The sequence below is a fragment of the Haemorhous mexicanus genome, chromosome 3 (assembly GCF_027477595.1).
Source record: "Haemorhous mexicanus isolate bHaeMex1 chromosome 3, bHaeMex1.pri, whole genome shotgun sequence".
NCBI lineage: Eukaryota > Metazoa > Chordata > Aves > Passeriformes > Fringillidae > Haemorhous > Haemorhous mexicanus.
The window spans coordinates 44495304-44512801 of record NC_082343.1 but is presented as its reverse complement, the minus strand read 5'-3'; the positions used below and the strand labels follow the sequence as shown (position 1 = coordinate 44512801).

General features: G+C 39.8%; 1 protein-coding gene across 2 annotated transcripts in view; it reads right to left on the bottom strand.

Annotated features, from left to right (window-relative positions):
- Positions 1-5175: 5175 nt before the first annotated feature.
- TSNAX (translin associated factor X) overlaps positions 5176-17498 on the bottom strand; it is a 54295-nt gene continuing 41972 nt past the window's right edge. For both annotated transcript variants that reach the window (XM_059841602.1, XM_059841601.1), the window contains 2 exons: positions 8573-8700; positions 5176-6977 (listed from right to left, as the gene is read on the bottom strand). In XM_059841602.1, coding sequence (XP_059697585.1) covers positions 6603-6977; positions 8573-8700 — 503 coding nt within the window. In that variant the 3' untranslated portion in view covers positions 5176-6602. The remainder of the gene's footprint in view (positions 6978-8572; positions 8701-17498) is intronic.

Below are 17498 nucleotides of genomic sequence, written 5' to 3'. Positions count from 1 at the left end.
TGATGTAATTTTGTAAGTGATTGTTATAAATGCTTTTCCACTGGGGCAATCCAAGTGATGACTATGTCTATATTATCCCCTCTAAAAGCCTGATGGTTCATCATCCCTCTGCTGTGGTGCATGCTGGGTCTCTCCTGCCCTGGGACACCCCTGAGCAGCACAGTGCAAGGGAGAGACAAAAGCCCAGGACAACACAAGGGACCAAATCACCTTTAGCATAAACTGGGCAATTAAGCACCAACCCCAGCCCCCTCTCTGTTCAGCCACTTCTTTTATCCTGCAGACACACTGTGGGTTTGGAGCCTCCCATATTTCTACCTGAGGGGCTTCTGTGGCAACAACAGTCAGGGCAGAGAAGTACACAGGCACATTCACACATGTAAGAGCATTTTATTTCATACCAGGAGTTCAACAGCTAAAAAAGGCTTGCATTTTCTTGTATAGGTAGCAGGATTAGAACATAAATTAAGGAATTTAGGACTCTCGTCTATAAATTGTTATAGACTCTTTCAACATACTAGTTCAAAAAAGAACATTTGTATAATTCATAAATCTGCAAGAACACACCTGGTCAAAGTTTCTCATGGCTTTTTATTTATCTGTCTTCAAAACACCATATGCACATATGATGAGATATAAAATAAAAATATGCTATTCTCTGGTATTCCCCAGATTTCCAAATAGTAGGGTACGCAGAGAGTAAAAATTATTAGTATCAGAGACCTACCTCAGTCTAAAAATGAAATTTACACCACATCATTAATTGTGTTTATAAGCATTTAAAGAGAAAACAATAATTAACTTGTAACTCACAGCCAAAAGCTTGAGCACTCCAAAGGCTGGACACTAGGTGGCAGAAAAATTATATGTTCCCCAGTACATGACAAATACTCATCCTTCTAGTAAGGCAGGCCCAGGGAGTTATAGGATGTATCTCAAATAAATTGAAGGTTTTTAGCTGCTCTGCTTTTCCTGATCTGTTCAAATGAGCACAGATTCTGTTAAGGTTGGGCTTTTTTGCTCCTGCAAAGCAACATTTCTCCAACAGCCCATCAACCAGGAGCCATCACAGGCAGAGACTATGCTGAAAAAGCTGGAAAAAAGGTTTGGGAAGGAGGCAAAGGAAACAGATGTTAGTACACATCCTGCCCGTGCCCTGCCCTCCTCTTCGTGCGCTCCAGCAAAGATATAGAAACCATAAATAGAATAATTAATAAATATAAAATAACAGGCATCAGGACTTTATGAAGGCGAGCAGGAGGTTCTACATTAGTGCTTCCAACATCATCCCCTGCTCACTGGGCACATGTAAATGCAGGCCTGTGGCAGGTCACAGACACGCCCATGCAAGTGACCCTGGCATTTGGGTGGTGCAGCTTCTGGCCTTGGCTGGATCTTGGGAGCAAAAGGAGCTCGGGCTTGCAATGGTGGGAGCAGGGCTGGAGGTTAAACAGTCACACCTTATTACAGACTCCTGGCTGATTTACTGATTTATGGCTTCATCTTACTCATCTTCCCTCGCAGCCCCGGCATCTGCTGCCTGTCACTTTTACTTCCAGGTGCGAGGTGCAAAGTAAAACACACCTACCAACTGCCCCTGGTGCAAGGAGAGAAAACAACCCCCACTCCCTCCTAAAAGGAGACTCTTGGAACTTAATGTTCCCATGACATCCAAACTCCCAGAACTGATTATTCAAGCACATCCTTTGCCACCCTGGGGCCTGTCCCTGAGCATGAAGAGGTTCATTTTAACAAAAACCTGGACAACTTCCAGACCAGTATTTTCAGCTTCTCTTGCTGGGGTCATCTGAAGAGAGGACCTTAAGGAAGAATTTCATGGAACTAGTAGGACACTTCTGGATTAAAAGGGACTCGCAAGCCTGCAGGAAAGCTCAGGGCTATGGGAGAAGTGCCCAAAGCTAGATGCACCCCAAAACCTCCACTGCATCTGTAGCCAAGAAACAGTTTATGATGGGCTCAGGAAGTCATCTGACCTTTTGTGGCGGTGCAGGAGTAGAGCACACACAACAGAGTCTTTCTTTAGGAGGAATGAACATCTGCATGACATGAAAACAACACTAGGGGGAAAAAAAAGAGGATGAACCCACATGTCACTGGTCTGCAAAATCCAATAGTGGAGGCTGAGTTCAGCCCCCCCGTGTGGCTGAAGGGACACCAGAGCCAGCCTGCCTGGTCTGTGGGAGGAGCTGAGAAAGGAACCATCGCATCACTTTTGGCCAGCATTCAGGGAGGCACCGACTGGCTCCAGAAGAAGTCACGAGCAAGTCTCTTCTGCTACATTCTGCAAATAGGCCTTTCAAAGGGATGATGGGTGAGGTAAAAAGAGGTAGAATTTGTGGGAAATCATATTCCTCAAAGACAACCTTCCTCAGAACTGGCGAAGAAACTTCTTTCATGTTTGTAGGCAATTTTCCTTGGCTCGTGATGATTGCAAACCTCAAAAAAACCGAGGTTTGCTCACCTGCAAAAGCAACATGAGATCTGCCCACCCACCCACCCATCCTGACACATGGCACCATGGCTGCCATAGGACATATGCACCAGGCCTTATCCGAATGCAGGAATACCAGACCTCTCCCCTCAGAGTCAGAGCACTGCTCCCAAATTTGGAGGTGTGAGCAGACAACCCTACCTAAGAAACCGATCGATTCCTCTTGCTGCACGGACACATTTTACCCCAGGATTCCAGCTAAACATGGAAAGGACTGAACCATGGGATGGACATGGGCCATGGCTCAAAAGAACAGTACAGCCTGAGAAAGGATAAGTAAAGAAAGGGAAGAAACAGAGCAGCAATGCCAGCGAAATGGACACGTAAACAGCACACAAGGGGAAACTGTGGTTACCGTAAGCATCCCTTTATGTTAAAAACTGTATCTAACCATGTCTCTAACAGCTGCAGATGATGGCAATTCAAACATCAAGGTTTGTGGCTACTAGTGTGGGAGTGAAGGTAATGTGAGTGGGAAGTTGGGTCATATGGGAACTGAGAGCTTGTTGATTAGTGACAGCATGACTGGAAGCCTGCAAACCCTGCACAGTCCAGGACCTGCAGGTTCTCAGCTGCTCAGGAAATCAAGTTCCCCTTATTTATGGCCCAAAGCTAGATCAATGCATTGGGGACCTTGTGGTAATTTTAAATTCAGTTCCTTTGGTCAACTCCAAGTCACTGTTATAGCTGAGTCACTTGGTTTCAAAGTGTTGTTTCCAACTTCTTGCAGAGCTGTCTTCCTGTCCCACGTCCTCCACAGTCCCACCCTCCTTGCATGTGCACCCGCTGTCCTGTGGTTCAGCCTGCTCTTCCTCCATGCTATCCCACTTCTTGCCACTCTTCCCCCCTTTGTCTCCACCTCACTTCCTTCCATTTTGCCTCTCCACTGCCTTCACCCTTCCCAACTAACCCTTTACTGTCACACTGCAGACTTCCATAAGTTTGGACAAGTTTCTTTTCCAAAATGGGAAGTGGTAAACCAACCTACTACTACACACCATCTTATGGTAAAAATCCTGTCACTTTATCCCCTCCCCTTTCTACCATCTTCCTTTTGTTTGTCTTGGTTGACCTTTTGCCTAGTCTTAAACTGCAAACTCTTTGAGGGCAGTGCCAGAATCTGGCCTGGATTCTATAAAGCTAAATATGCTAAATATTATAAAAGGTGTGGTTTATTTTCTTTCTTGTTCTTTCGATTTTCAATAAACTCACTGAACACCAAGTAAGCAGGAGTTTAAGTAGACAGACATATGTGTCTTATCAACAGGAAGTTTCTCTTGCATAACTTCTGGCAGTTCTGGAAAGCTAAATGCGGGTGCATTTTTCCTCACTGAAAATTAACACTCAGGGAAAAAAGTGAACCCGTGAAGAAAAATCATTTCTGAGAAAGGAGATTCCAGAAAGAGAGATGATGTTTAGCACGCAGAGCTGCCCTTGTGAAACATCTGCTATGACGTAGGCCTGTTCTGGCTGCAGACCAAGCGTATCAATAGCTCCATAGAGTAATGGGATAAGAAATGGGAAAATTGCCATTGCTTGTTTAGCAGCTTGTTTTGCTGATAAATGTCTGTCACTTTTCAAATAGCTACAGTGCAATTGTTTTTTGGGGAAAATATTTCCTTGAGCAGGAGGTTTTCAGGCCATTAGCTACTTCCCATCTGTGCTGGTGTTTTAATACACTGCACATACACTTTGCTCCTTATTAGAAATTATTCACAGCTTTTGATTATGGCCAGGCAGCATGAAGTTTAGAAATCATGTCTGCCATTAAAAAAATTTCTCTTGCCTTACCGAAAATTTAAATCTCAAAATCATTAGAACCAGTATGTACTTGTTGAAAGAGCATCTACTTCTAAACATTGCTAGGGGGTAAAAAGTACTCTTTTTAGAGATCTGTAGTTTTAAAATGATTGACTGTATAAAAGCAGGAGCTGACTAAAGTGGTGGCCACTGTGTGCTCATTCCATGGCTAGAGGCAGAATGTCACTGAGCCAAGCAGTGCAATGTGCTGAAATTCATCTCATCTGTTTCAAACTGTGCCATGAACATTTTTTAATTCCCCCTGATAGCTGCTAGGACAGACAAGAGACAGACCTCTGTTTAACATCACACACTGCATCTAACAGTACCTGCTTTCACTTCACACACTTACACTAAACAAGCAATGACTTGCAGTAAATTTAGTGTGCCAAAAGAGGCACAACCACACTGTAGCTGCATCAACTGAAATGCTAGATGCATGCATCTCAGGGAGAAAGTGACACCCCAAAACTATTCCTTTTTTAGCAACAAGACTCCTTTCTTTTCCCTGCTCTCATCAGGAAAAAAAAAAAAAAAAAAAAAAAGCAGAGAACAAAGGTGAGACGTAGAAACATGGGAATTGTTGCAGATTTGTTCCAGGGATATACTTGCTTTGTCATCTGAATCCTTCGCATTTTTTTTCATTCAAAAGATTCACATGAAGTTTCTATACTAACTAGTTTTTAGACACCACAGAATAAAGTTAAGGGAGAAGAAAAACATTCAGCATTAGAAAGTGCCCATGGAAGTATGAATATAGGAATGGATCAAAACTTCCAAGTGAAGTCCTTCATGGTGGGAAACTTGCATTGTAATTTACCACTTGGACTGACAGGCAAAAGGACCAACATAGAGACAGTGACTACTTTTCAGAATTTATTTTAAAAAATAGTATTAAACAATAGGAAAAATACCACTTCTTGTTCAATCCACCCCATACTACTTTATGTGGAAACAATGGAAAAATTTGACAGAAATGTATTTACCCATTCCTATCCATATATCAGATGATTCCAGCTACTCAGGACATGCTCATGGGAAAAGTACTGGCAGTATCACAGCATATGGAAGTGGAAATAAAAAACATGCAGTATTTTCAATTGCAGTTGGGAGGCCTATTTCCTGGAGTCTAGAGATCATGTTGTTTTATCTGTTTTCCTTTAGCATTATGTACATTATCAGACTTTCATAACTTCAGACACCAGCATAAAGCCCTGATTTTTTGCCAACAGTGACATACCCCCCTCAAAGATAAATGTGGAAACCAGAATGCCTGCCTTACTTCTGTTTGCAATTTCCTTTCCACAGGAACATGCACATGATATAGTTCCTGCTAACATGTATTTAAAGCTTGGCTAGCCCTTTTCCACTTATACCAGTTCAATCCCACTGGAGGTCCTCAGGGCAGCACAAACAATGGAGAACAGACTTCCAGCACTGCAACACATTTGTTCTGGCCAAAAACTGCTTATCCAAACACCAAATTACATACTTTGTATGACAAATTATTTTGTCTACAAACAAAAATATGTCAGATTCTGCACTAAACTTTATTACAAAAAATGTAGAACAATACATCCCATAATTATTTGCTGTGGATTTCCTAGCTCATCTCAAACTGTGAAGTACCAGTGTTAGCTCAAACAGAGCTCAGTTTTAACAGAGACCCAAAATAACAGGCAACGGTGGTATTTACCTGGTGCATTTAGCTTCATTATCAATTGGCAAAAAGTTGACTTAGTTTCATAGTTTAAAGCACTAATCAGAGAAAACTTGAATTACACGGCACTGTTGAGACCACCCCAGTCTCAAGTCAAGGGGTGCGCTTATGCACAGGTGCATTGTTGTAGGTGTGACATGAGTACAGAACCCAAATACTCAAAAAATGCATCAGCACAAACCTATGGATAATGCTAAATAAGAGCACCTAACCAATTTTTTACCACTGCTGTGCTTGATGAAAACTTGTACCAACAACAGTTTGAGGTGAGTCATACAAATGACAGTCACTGGAGTAGAATGCAGTGGAAATTTTAGTAATTCTGAAAGAAGATACAATGGACCAATACAGGAAATTCCATACCAAGAAGCCAAAGTCAAACATTTCTTCTCTTGCACATCATAAAAAGTATTTTTGGTTACAAATTACCACTGCAGACAGCCTTCTCATAGATAAAACTAAAAATGTCTCTACCTAAAAAGCTTTGAGAAGGGTCAAAACCCCACAAAAGACAACTAGAGAGCTTTCTCTATGTCCTCTTCTCTTCTGAGTAGCAAGAGCTTCCTGATTTTAAGGAAGCCCCTCCTCTTGGTCAATCAATTCCGTTTTGGTGGAGAACACATCAGCCAACATGTGCTTTGGGATTTCGGATCCCCGTACTTTTAACGTGTAGCAGGCATTCTCTACTTTTGCCAGACTCTGTTTCAAGGTGTAGAGCTTCTTTGAGACTTCATAAGGTCCGGTGTTGCCAATGAAGGTGAACCCATCGTAAATCTGGCGCAAGAACTGGCTCAGTTCGAAGGGTGTGTCTATGTCCCCATTCCCAACGCTGCTGATGCACAGCCGCATCAGCTCTCCCGTCAGATCCGCCACTCCCAGCAGGTAATCCACAGGGGTTACCTTCAGGCTCCATGTATGCGGCTGTTTGTCACGGGAATTGGAGGTCTGGAGACAAATTGGAAGAAAGTCCAGCACAGAAATGTGTGAGAAAGCCATCTGTAATGGTTCAACTACATGCTAACTCATCTAATATAACTGGAAATTTAAAACATTCTGGAAAATTAAATTGCATGGCACTTCCATATGGACTCATTTCATAAGTACTAATCTCCTTCCAGCATACAAAAAGGTAATTTCGACTTGAGATGTCATTTTCATTCTAGCAAGTATGATAAATATACCCTAACTCTACCATCTCTATTTGCAAACAGTATTATCACATCTTTGCAGCAACGTTTATTTGCAGTTGTTTGGGCTTTTCTTTCATCTGACAGATCTCAGCCTGATAGATTTTTTTCCTAAATAATCAGTCCAAAGAGAGCAGATCAGTCAAAAATAGTCTGCATTATGAAAAAAAAAATATAATTTCATAATGGCGTCTTGAATTTCAAAATATATTCTCTACAAGTAGCCACAGTATTCTCAGATCTGTTTTATATCAACTGAGCTTATTAAAATAACAAACAAAAATCTTCATGAAGCAAACCCATTACAGAGTTACAAGTATGCTCCAATATCCAAGTTTCCAACACTTTTTATTGCCAGCATATTGGTAACATGGGAGACAATGCAGGTTTCTTTCTGTTCACTTGTTCCCATAATATGCTATCTACCCAAAGTGACAGCTCTGGTCAGAGGCATGCACGCTGGGGTTAACAACTTCATAGTTGGTACTTCTGGTAAAAACAAATTAATTTCAGCTAAAAATCAGGCTTCTCTGCAAATATCTTACCAAGAGAATAAAAAAAGAATGAGAAGTGCTTTACAGCAGAATCTCCTCAGCAGAAGCAAACTCAGGAATTCATGTAAAGCAGCATTACTGTACACTGCACCTCAACTGCTTGTGCACTTCTGTAGATGGCTACCAAATCACTGTTGTCCTCTGTCAACAATCAAACTGCACCCAGTTTACTGTGTTTGGTGATAGCAGTTTGTCCCTATAAGCTATTTAGGGCAGGCTAGGAGTACAGGCAAGTCAAGAAACAGCAGATACAGCATTAGGGCTAAGGTATGATGGGATACCAGTTTGTCCTCCGAAAGGAATCAGCTCCAGAAGAGTTACAAATGATGCAGTTAAGGCATATGCACAAGGCAAATACAGTGCCTCCAGTGACTAGTTCAATACCAGCAATAAGATTTCAGTCGTGGAGTTCATCCTGCCTTGGACTTGTTTGTGTCCTCCAACTTCTGCAACATCACTATACACCAGAAGGTCTTAGAGACAGCCCGAGGCAGGAAAAATACCTCTGCTACATTTGTTAGCTAGCAATTCACTGTCCTGGATCTTTTGCCGTATCAGAAAGAGTTCAGTTTGCTCTGAATGAAAAGGATGTGAAATTTATAAACTTGCATCCCACAGATTTAGTTTACTACTTAAAAGAATAAAAGGCATGTTTTTGTGAGTCAAAGCCCACATGTCTATCTAATCCCATTCCACTAACTGGCCTTATTTAATCAGATGCCAAAAATGTGACTAAGCCTTCTCGCTGCATTTCCATCCCAGAAAGATGTTTGTCAATTGAGAAAAGAAAAACTTTTACCATGTTTGTTGTTTCTTCTCTGTCTTCTGCTGTAAATATTAGTTGTTTGTTGATCTCTTCAACACTGATCAAAGACCGTGTTTTGATAAAATACTGAAACGAAACTGCCTCAACATATTCTTGAAGTCCTGCAAAAACAGCAGAAACAAGCTCATGCTTCAAACTTTCCAGCAATGACCCATGCTCACAATTATTTAGTTTTTAAGAAATCTTTTAAGTGAGACTATTTGAAGACTACCAGCAAAAAGTGGTATTAACATAATCCGGAAATAACATTGAAACATAATCTAACATAGCACGTTTCTGAAGCATGAAAGTCAGACCAAGCACACAGACCAACATGTTTAAGTTTTTACTCCATCTGCATCTTTCATGCAAAACCTTCTGTAATTTCTATATAAAGCATCATGGTATTCTCAGAAACATACTGAAGATCAGCTCCCCACAATGTTCCCAAGGGCTCATACTCGGACCAGTATAGTTTAATATCTGCATCAGTGTCACAGAGAGTGGGATCAAATGCAACCTCAGCAAATCTGCAGATGACACCAAGCTGAGTGATGCAGTTGATGTGCCTGAAAGATGCGATGCCAGCCAGAGGGACTAGGACAAGCTTGAGAAGTTGGGTCCATGGGAATCCCATGCAGTTTAACGTAACCAAGTGCAAGGTGCTGCACCTGGGTCAGGGGATCCCCAGTATCAGCACAGGCTGGGGGATGATCAGATCAAGAGCAACCCTAACCAGGAGGAGCTGTAGTAAATACTTGTTTAAAACTGAGCTTCCCACTTCTCTATTTTGTGAGAATCAGGCTCCTTAAAATACGCAGGTTTGGTGAAATTCACATTCAAGGCAAAGCATCTGTTGTTACAAATCACTCCAGACCAAATAAAAAAATAAATAAGCAAATAAACAAACCAAACAGGACTGTGATGTCCAATAAGAAGACCAACAGGTGATCCTCCTTTGGCAGAAGGGTTGGACTAGGTCATCTCTAGAGGTCCCTTCCAACCCTAACTGTTCTGTGATTCTATGAATACATTAATAACTGTTCTGTCCAAAAGAACTTACACTCTAAAATTAAGGCATGCCGAGGGACAACAGGAGTTAGTGTGTTGGAAAGGGAATAAAAGATGGGATAACAAATGCAGCTTGTACCAGATCTGTATACCGTCTACAGCTACCTGCCACAATTCTCTCTCACTACCTACTTAGCAGATGGTGGTTTTATTATGCATTAATGTGGATGTGACAGCCTGGAGAAAGAGAAAGCCAGATAAGTTTTCCCAGAATTGGCCTCAGAAGCTTTAGGGAGCTGGAGATAAACAACGATAGCCAAATATTAAAACAACCTGCAGTTGGTGTTTTTCTAATCTGTTTTACTGCTTTTTCTCGTAGGATTGTTTAACAAGACCTAAATCGGTGTCTTTTTAATTAGCCAATCAAGTGAAATGTATTGATTAAATGACCAATCAGGTCCACCTGTAGTGAACTGAGCTATAAAAGAAGAGAGGATGAACTAAATGACGCTTTTGCCACTTTGCCTTCTGATCTGATTATGTATCATCTCTCACTCAACAGTGACATGTTACAACAAAGGTGGGATCTAAAAAAAAAAAATTTTGAATGTTCAGAAAGAGATTTCACAGGTTGTCAGTTTATGTGCAGAGAGCAGATTTGGGGGAAGCATGTGATAAAAGTTCCTTAGCAGAAAGCTGAAGCTGGCACTGTTGGTGGAAAAAAAGGCTGGAACAAACAGCTACGGCAGTACTAAGCTAAAAAAAGTTGTAGAGACAAAGTCGATGCCTGTGTATATCTGACCCATGAACAGAGAATGCCCAAAGAGGACATTAAAGGAATGGCCACATGACAGAGGAGGTTCTAGCAGAGCTATTCTGAGCCATTTTAAGGGGATGACTTCACTTCAAGAGACACTAGCAGGTATCTTGCTGCAAGAGGGCCAGGATTAGACAATAGTTTTGTCAGTGAGAAAATGAGGATGTAACCAAGGGTACCAGAAGTAGAAGCCTGTTTCCATTAGAATAATCTTAATATTCTCAACTGACCTGTACAGTGCCAGGACTTCAGCTTATAGAAGTATGCAGGAAGAAGCAAATTTAGACTTCACCTGGATCAAAGAAATAGTTTAAATCAAAAAGTAGAGAACATAGATTTGAATAACATATGACTGTGGAAATACCCCAAAAAACTCAAGGGGTAGAAGGCTTTCCAAGTTACTACTACAAAAGTATGATAAGTGACCTGCATTTTTTTTTTCTTTTAAATATGTATTTGAGCAGAAGCAATTCAGAATGGCAATTCCTTTGCAGTACTCTACAGCAGCACTGGGAAAAGCAGAATAAATATGCAGCAACCAAACTCACACTCAAAACTGCTGTTCACAAACCAGAACACAAACACAGAGCTGGCAAGGCCAATTAAACACCATAATTTAATCAACAGAATTCAGGTAAAGCATTCTGGGCACAAGCAATAGAAAAACACTAGATAAAAGCTACTCAGGATCTTTTAAGATAAATAACTTCACAGGCTGTAGAGAGGTAGATTTCATCACTCACTCTTTCCCTGACTTACCTTCTGATGTAACAGGACCAGTAACCTATTACGAAATTTTAGCTTTTTCTGTGGATAAGCTGTAAGCTACCAGATACAGCAGCACTCATCATGACATCTGTGAGAATCTCCCTCTGCTATCTATGGAGAAGACTATCACATATGAAGAATCAACTTGGCATTTTCCACAGCTCTCAGAGAGATCAAATTAGCCCTCAGACTTTTTGGTAAACAGTCTTCTTGATCAGTCAGATCTCCCACTTTCAACTCACTCCACTTCACTACTTCATACATGTTTTGTCCTTCCCCATTGTAAGTGTTTGGCTCCTCTTTTATCTTTATTTACTTTTTAATGTGGGCATATTTATACATATGTACGCACATAGATCTTTGCTTCCTCCTGCCATGCCACACTAGCTGAAATGTTGCTCCTGCCTTTGGTTTAACACCACCATGTGAATGTTGCATACCGTCTGGTTGCCATTTACTGTCACCTTCTCACAATTAGGGAATCTATCTCACACTATTTAGTAAGGCTTACAAAACGCAATTAAAGTTGCTATCACAAATAGACTGCTAACAAATCCTGTTCATTACTATTTTGCAAAAAACATTAGTATTTTACTTTTTTTTTTTTAACAAGTCCTTCTTCCAGAAGTAGCTACAATATGGTATTTCAATGAGCCAAGACCTTGAAACAAGGTATTTCCATGTGCAGGTAGAAGGATGTTTAAACATGTTATGTTTTAGCTTAATGGTAGGACATCCGCTATTTTCAGCAAATAATTCCCAAGGTGAAAAACCCCATCCCATTTCACTACACCATCCAACAATACCTTTCCCCTTATGCTCTTGTTTTGGATTTATTCCAAAATTAGCTTATTTATGGATTGAGCTGCCAGTAATAGAATAGTTTTTAAGACTGCCTTTTATGGGTTTGGGTTTTTTTGTAGTACAAGGACAAAAATACCAATTAAAAACACCACTTTTTTTACTAGCACCTCTTAAAATTAAAGATGAAAGGTAAAAAAATAATTGCTTAAGTATTTTGATATTTTATTACATTTATTCTATAGAAATAGCTTATACTAGACAAGTAACAGTGATCCAGTATAGCAGCTCCCTTCTATGTTTTAAAAAATTTATTTTGTGCACAAGAACTACAGAGTTACACGGAGATATCTTCTGAGCATGTATCTACAAATATAGATTTTTCGGCCTGAAAATTTAAGCACCTTTTGCCAACTGATATTCAAGACCTTTTTCCTTAACTACATATGCAAGATCTGAAAAAGAAGAAAAAGAAGTTACCCTAAGAAACTTAGAAAGAAATTAGGTTTCTTAAATGAAAAAATAATTTAAAAAAAAGTAATTGGAGCACTCAATCCAAGAGTCATATGAATGCATAAGACAGAGGAAAAGCTAGTTCTATCTAAAGAATGAGTAAATAATTGAAAATACTTAATTGCAGGAATCATATTAGGGTAAACAGAATATAATTCCACTTGAGATATGCATGCATCCATGCATGCATGGAAGCTTCCACCCAGAATGACAGATCAAATAAGAGGTGAAAGTTTCCTTCTAAAATTTTGTTTACTTCATTTCCTCCTTTAAATCTCGGTTCAACAGTTACAAAACAGGTTCAAAAGGATTTCATGCTTCTTGGTTGTTAAGGTTAGCAATGCCAGTGCCACCTGCCATCTTCTCAAATAAGCTGCTTCTCTCCCTATTTCTTCCCAAACTCATTTTCTTTCATCCTTTGTCCTGTTTCTCTCTATCTTTTTGTTTAGAGAGGAGCCTGTGCTGATGGTGTGGACACAAGCAGATAGACACAAGTCTGTGCTCTCTCACCCAGCTCCTCCCCTAAGCCATGCAGCAGGAATCACAGGCCAAGAGCAGCCACTAGAAAGATGGTAGGAAGATACACCCAGCAAGCTTCTTCCAGGATCAGTGTATGAAGGGTGGGGTACATTATTTACAGGGCGAGTCATGTGAAACTACCCACTTGCTGATTCATTACAAAACCAAAACAGCACCGACAAGGCTCTATCTTATCCTCATGTTTAGGCTGGCAAGCTACACTGCCATTAAAAAACCCCAAACAAACACAGAAAAAAACTTCCCTTCTTTCTCCACTCCCAAAAAAACAAAGAAAGCAACGTCAAAAAAATACCCACCACCAAAACACAGAAATCCCTGCAATAATCCAGGGGAAAAAAAAGTTATATTCTTGTGGAAATCCCAAACAGAGAAATAATTACACAGAATATGGGGAACATGCTAAACTTAAAGAACTTGTTTCCAGAAGCATGTGGATGAATAAATGGGAAAACGAGTGAAATAAGCAAAAAAGTAACCATCAATTGAAACAAGTATATACAATAAATTTAGAAGTATTAATACAAAAACTAAAGCCACTGTCCTATTTAGATGAAACTGGTAATTCACACCTTAATCTACTCCTTTAAAGTTCTCTGCATACTTGACAATGACTCCTAAGATTCAGACATCTTTTTCTTGGCAGAAGGGGTAAAAATTTAGTAAATTAATTTAAACTGAGGCTATGAAACAATCAAAGCATTTTGTTGATTGTGAGCATGAAGTCAGAGGTTAATTTTATAACACACACTGAAAGAGGATAAAGCAAGCTCTCCTCACAGACAGGAATGCTCTGGACATCCTGTTGTGAAAACGGCTTAAAAGAGTAATTCCAGTCAGGGATGGATTTTATAAAACAGTACTAACTAATAAATACAAATAAAAGTACTAGAACAAAAGTCTGTATGAGCTTACATATTTGGAAAAACACATGTTTCTATTCACTCAGTAATAATTCAAAAGCTGAGTAGGTCTACTATTATATCAATAATTAAAATAATGTAAATTTCTTCTGCAAAGCCCTGAATGCTTTGTTCATTAGTCAACTGCTACTTGACACATCCACATCTCTTCTAGCTGCATGTGTTGAAGCGATGTATTGTAGATATTGAAGTGTTAATATTGCTTGCACTTTGTTTAAAGTTGAATACACACTTCAGGGGAAAAGGCAATACCAAGATTAGTCAGTTTTCCCAAAAACCCCAGAAACAAATATAAGTTCCCTATCAGACAGGTGCCTGTGAGAGTTAAATTATTTCCTCAAACAGGAAGAAAAACCCTTCAAAGAACTGCAAACAATATTTTAATCTCTCATTGCAGAGAGCAGGGAATCAAGCCTTTTTTATACTGCTATTAAAAACACATGGACATATGACAAATGATAGGCCTTTTTGCAGATCAATAATTGTGGGTGAGAAATTCACAAACTTTTATTTTGCTTCTACTTGGAGACTTAAGGGATGTACCATGCTTACTTTTGTAATCAAGGTTTTTGTTCTGAAGTTTGGGGTTTTATTCCAACTCACAAGCCCCAAATGTAGTAATTATGAAGGGCACCCAATGTTTTACATGAGTTCTTAAAAAAACTATTCCTGTGACAAGTAGTCTTCCTGACCTCTTTAACTACCCCCAACTGCCTTCATAATTAATACAGTTTTAAAAGTCATTCAGTCAGACAGCAAATTTTACACTGCTGGCAGCCTTGAGGGCAAGTGTTCAAGATACCAAAGAAAGGAAGCTCTGACTCAGCCAGGATGTTCAATGATCAAAGAAGAAAGAACACCTAACACAACACAGCTTCTGCAGTTCAAAACACAGTGAAAGTTCTTGAGGTGATGTTGTTTCCATGCAACAGACTCAACTCACAAGCACATCAGAAGAACCAATGGTGGCCATTTGTCCACATAAACACAGATCTGTGGGATGGCACAAAGGTACTTCACCACTTGCCAACCTCTATTTCTCCCCATGTGACTGCAAAACAAAAACCGAACCATGATGTGCTATCCCCCATTGCTTCTTGGAATGGAGTTCCTCTATGATATATTCTCCTGTGTGATTTTAAATAAACAAACAAAAAAGATTCACAGATTTTTTTTTAACTTCTCTTATGTTCCAGCTGTGCTTGGTTACTGCAAAGGCTGGAGAGATCTGGTCTGTGAACCACTAATGTCAATAACTGCAGGGTTGAAAAAAAATCCTGAGCCAGAGAACAAGGTCTCCTCCATTTCCCAGCTATGAAACTGAATTAAAAGACAAACAATGTCACTAATTTCAGGCTGTGATGTGAGTAACCGCAGTGTTTGTCACAATAGTACAGCAGGACTTTAGGACAGTTAGGTCTGAAGGGACAAGCAGGAAAGGACAATCTTTGTGATCATGCTGACCCACGGCATGCATCTTTAAAAGACTCTACATAGCTTCTCTTATGGACTTCTGCTGCTCTGAACGGCTCCTGCTGAATTTACCTCTCATTCAGGGATGAGCTGATAATCAATTCTCACATAGTGCATGCCTAGCTTGTTCATGTCAGAATTTGCATTCACGTTCACAGGTTTGTTTTAATTTTTGTGTATAGACATACAAAACTTGCAGCAGAAAATACAAAGTGAGAGGCTTTGCAGTCGGTGTTTTTTCCTTTTCCTTAGAAGAACTTAGGAAAAAGGAATGAACCAAAAATAATAAAAGGGCAGCAAAATGCAACAAACTGAAGGTATCAAATTTCAAATAGGCAACTTGCAGAATGAAAAAAAAACCAAACCAGTTTGACCAAGTGGGCATGTGAGTCAGAGAAACACAGAAAATAACAAAACAGAAAGAAATAAATTAACAAAATTGTATCTGATAACCATAAGCTTATTCACTGCAAATTCTGTTAATTTTCCAGTATAATCAGGAAACTTTGTTTCCATTTCTGGCATTTTACCCCTCACCTACAACAGCAAGAGATTAATTCTTCAGTCACATCCTGTTCCTGTGTTACTGTGTTTTCCCACCATCTTGCATAAACCTGATTGCTTCCTTCATGGTCAGCTTTCCTTTCAAGTTTTAGATGTATTTAGGTCTCATCCTGGGTGAGACATTTACAATTTGTGATACCTTCTTCCTGAAGTGCAAAGCTTTTCCTTTCTCTTACCAACCTAAAATTAAATATGTCATCTATTTTAATTACAGATTTGTTTTCTCAAGAAAAAAAACAAAAACAAAACCAGGTTTTTTACTTATACTGTTCCTGATGTGCAGAACAGTACATTAATATTATATTCTTGATATTGTGTACCTTGATATTATTCCAGAAATACATGTGTCTTTACAAAGGTAGAACAATCTGAGCATGTTATTTCCATATTTTGAGTTAAAAAGCTAAGGGAAAAAAAAACCTAAAACAAGCCAAGTATACACAGAAATCATTACATAGATAGTTCCTTTAGTTTGCATTCTAATTAAAATCCTTCATACAATACCCAAAAAATGTTGTTACTTAAATCATCAGTAATCTAAAGCTGGCCTGCTTGGACAGACTCCACTCATCTCCATAGCATTTCTTACAGCATCCTGCCTGGTGGTCCAACATACTGCAGTTAGAAAGTGGCATTCTAGTGCAACTGAAGTATTCCCTTTTCATCCACACAGACTTAACTGGCCTGGTCCAATCGAGCAGTGCAGTTTGTTGCAGTATCTTACATGCCTGAAGTGACTCTAAATGGCATAAGGCAGGAGACAGAAATAAGCTCCATTATACCAATCTCTCAGAATACAAATAGTGCCTGCACAAGATAAATGATGTGTTAGACTGCGTCAGTGCTGAACTTTTACACAGAATTTCCTGCATCATCATCAGCAGAAGCAGAGCAATAGTTTTGACAAGGTGCTGACATTTTACAGCCCCATCATCTAATCCTATTGAGAGCAAGTGCAGACATGATAAACAGCTAATGAGCTTCCCTGTGCACAGCACTCCATTCGCCACTGCTGCAAGCACAGGCACACAGCAAAGGTCAGCCACTTGCATCTACCATCATCACCTCACGTCACTCCACTTAAGGAACTCCAGAAGAATTACGGGCTCCCCATTCAATATTTCGTCTTAAGGGGTAAAAAACTGAGTAAATAGCTAGAGATTTCATTTAACAAAGTCATGTTGAAAAGGTACTCCATTCAATCCCACACAGTGCCAACTTACTGAGCAGTCCTTAATTTTCCCTCTGCAGTACACAAGTTTTACATTTATGCAGAGAAGATTCAGAACATGCTTTGAATAATTACATACATCCTAGCATAGAATCACAGAATTTTTCAGGTTGGAAAAGACTTTTAGGATCAACTGAATCCAACCACTAACCCAACACTGCCAAGTCCACCACTAAACCATGTCTCTAAGCGCCACATCTACATGTCTTTTAAATACCTCCAGGGATGGTGACTCCATCACTCTCCCGGGCAGCCTGTTCCAATGCTTGACAATCCTTCCCA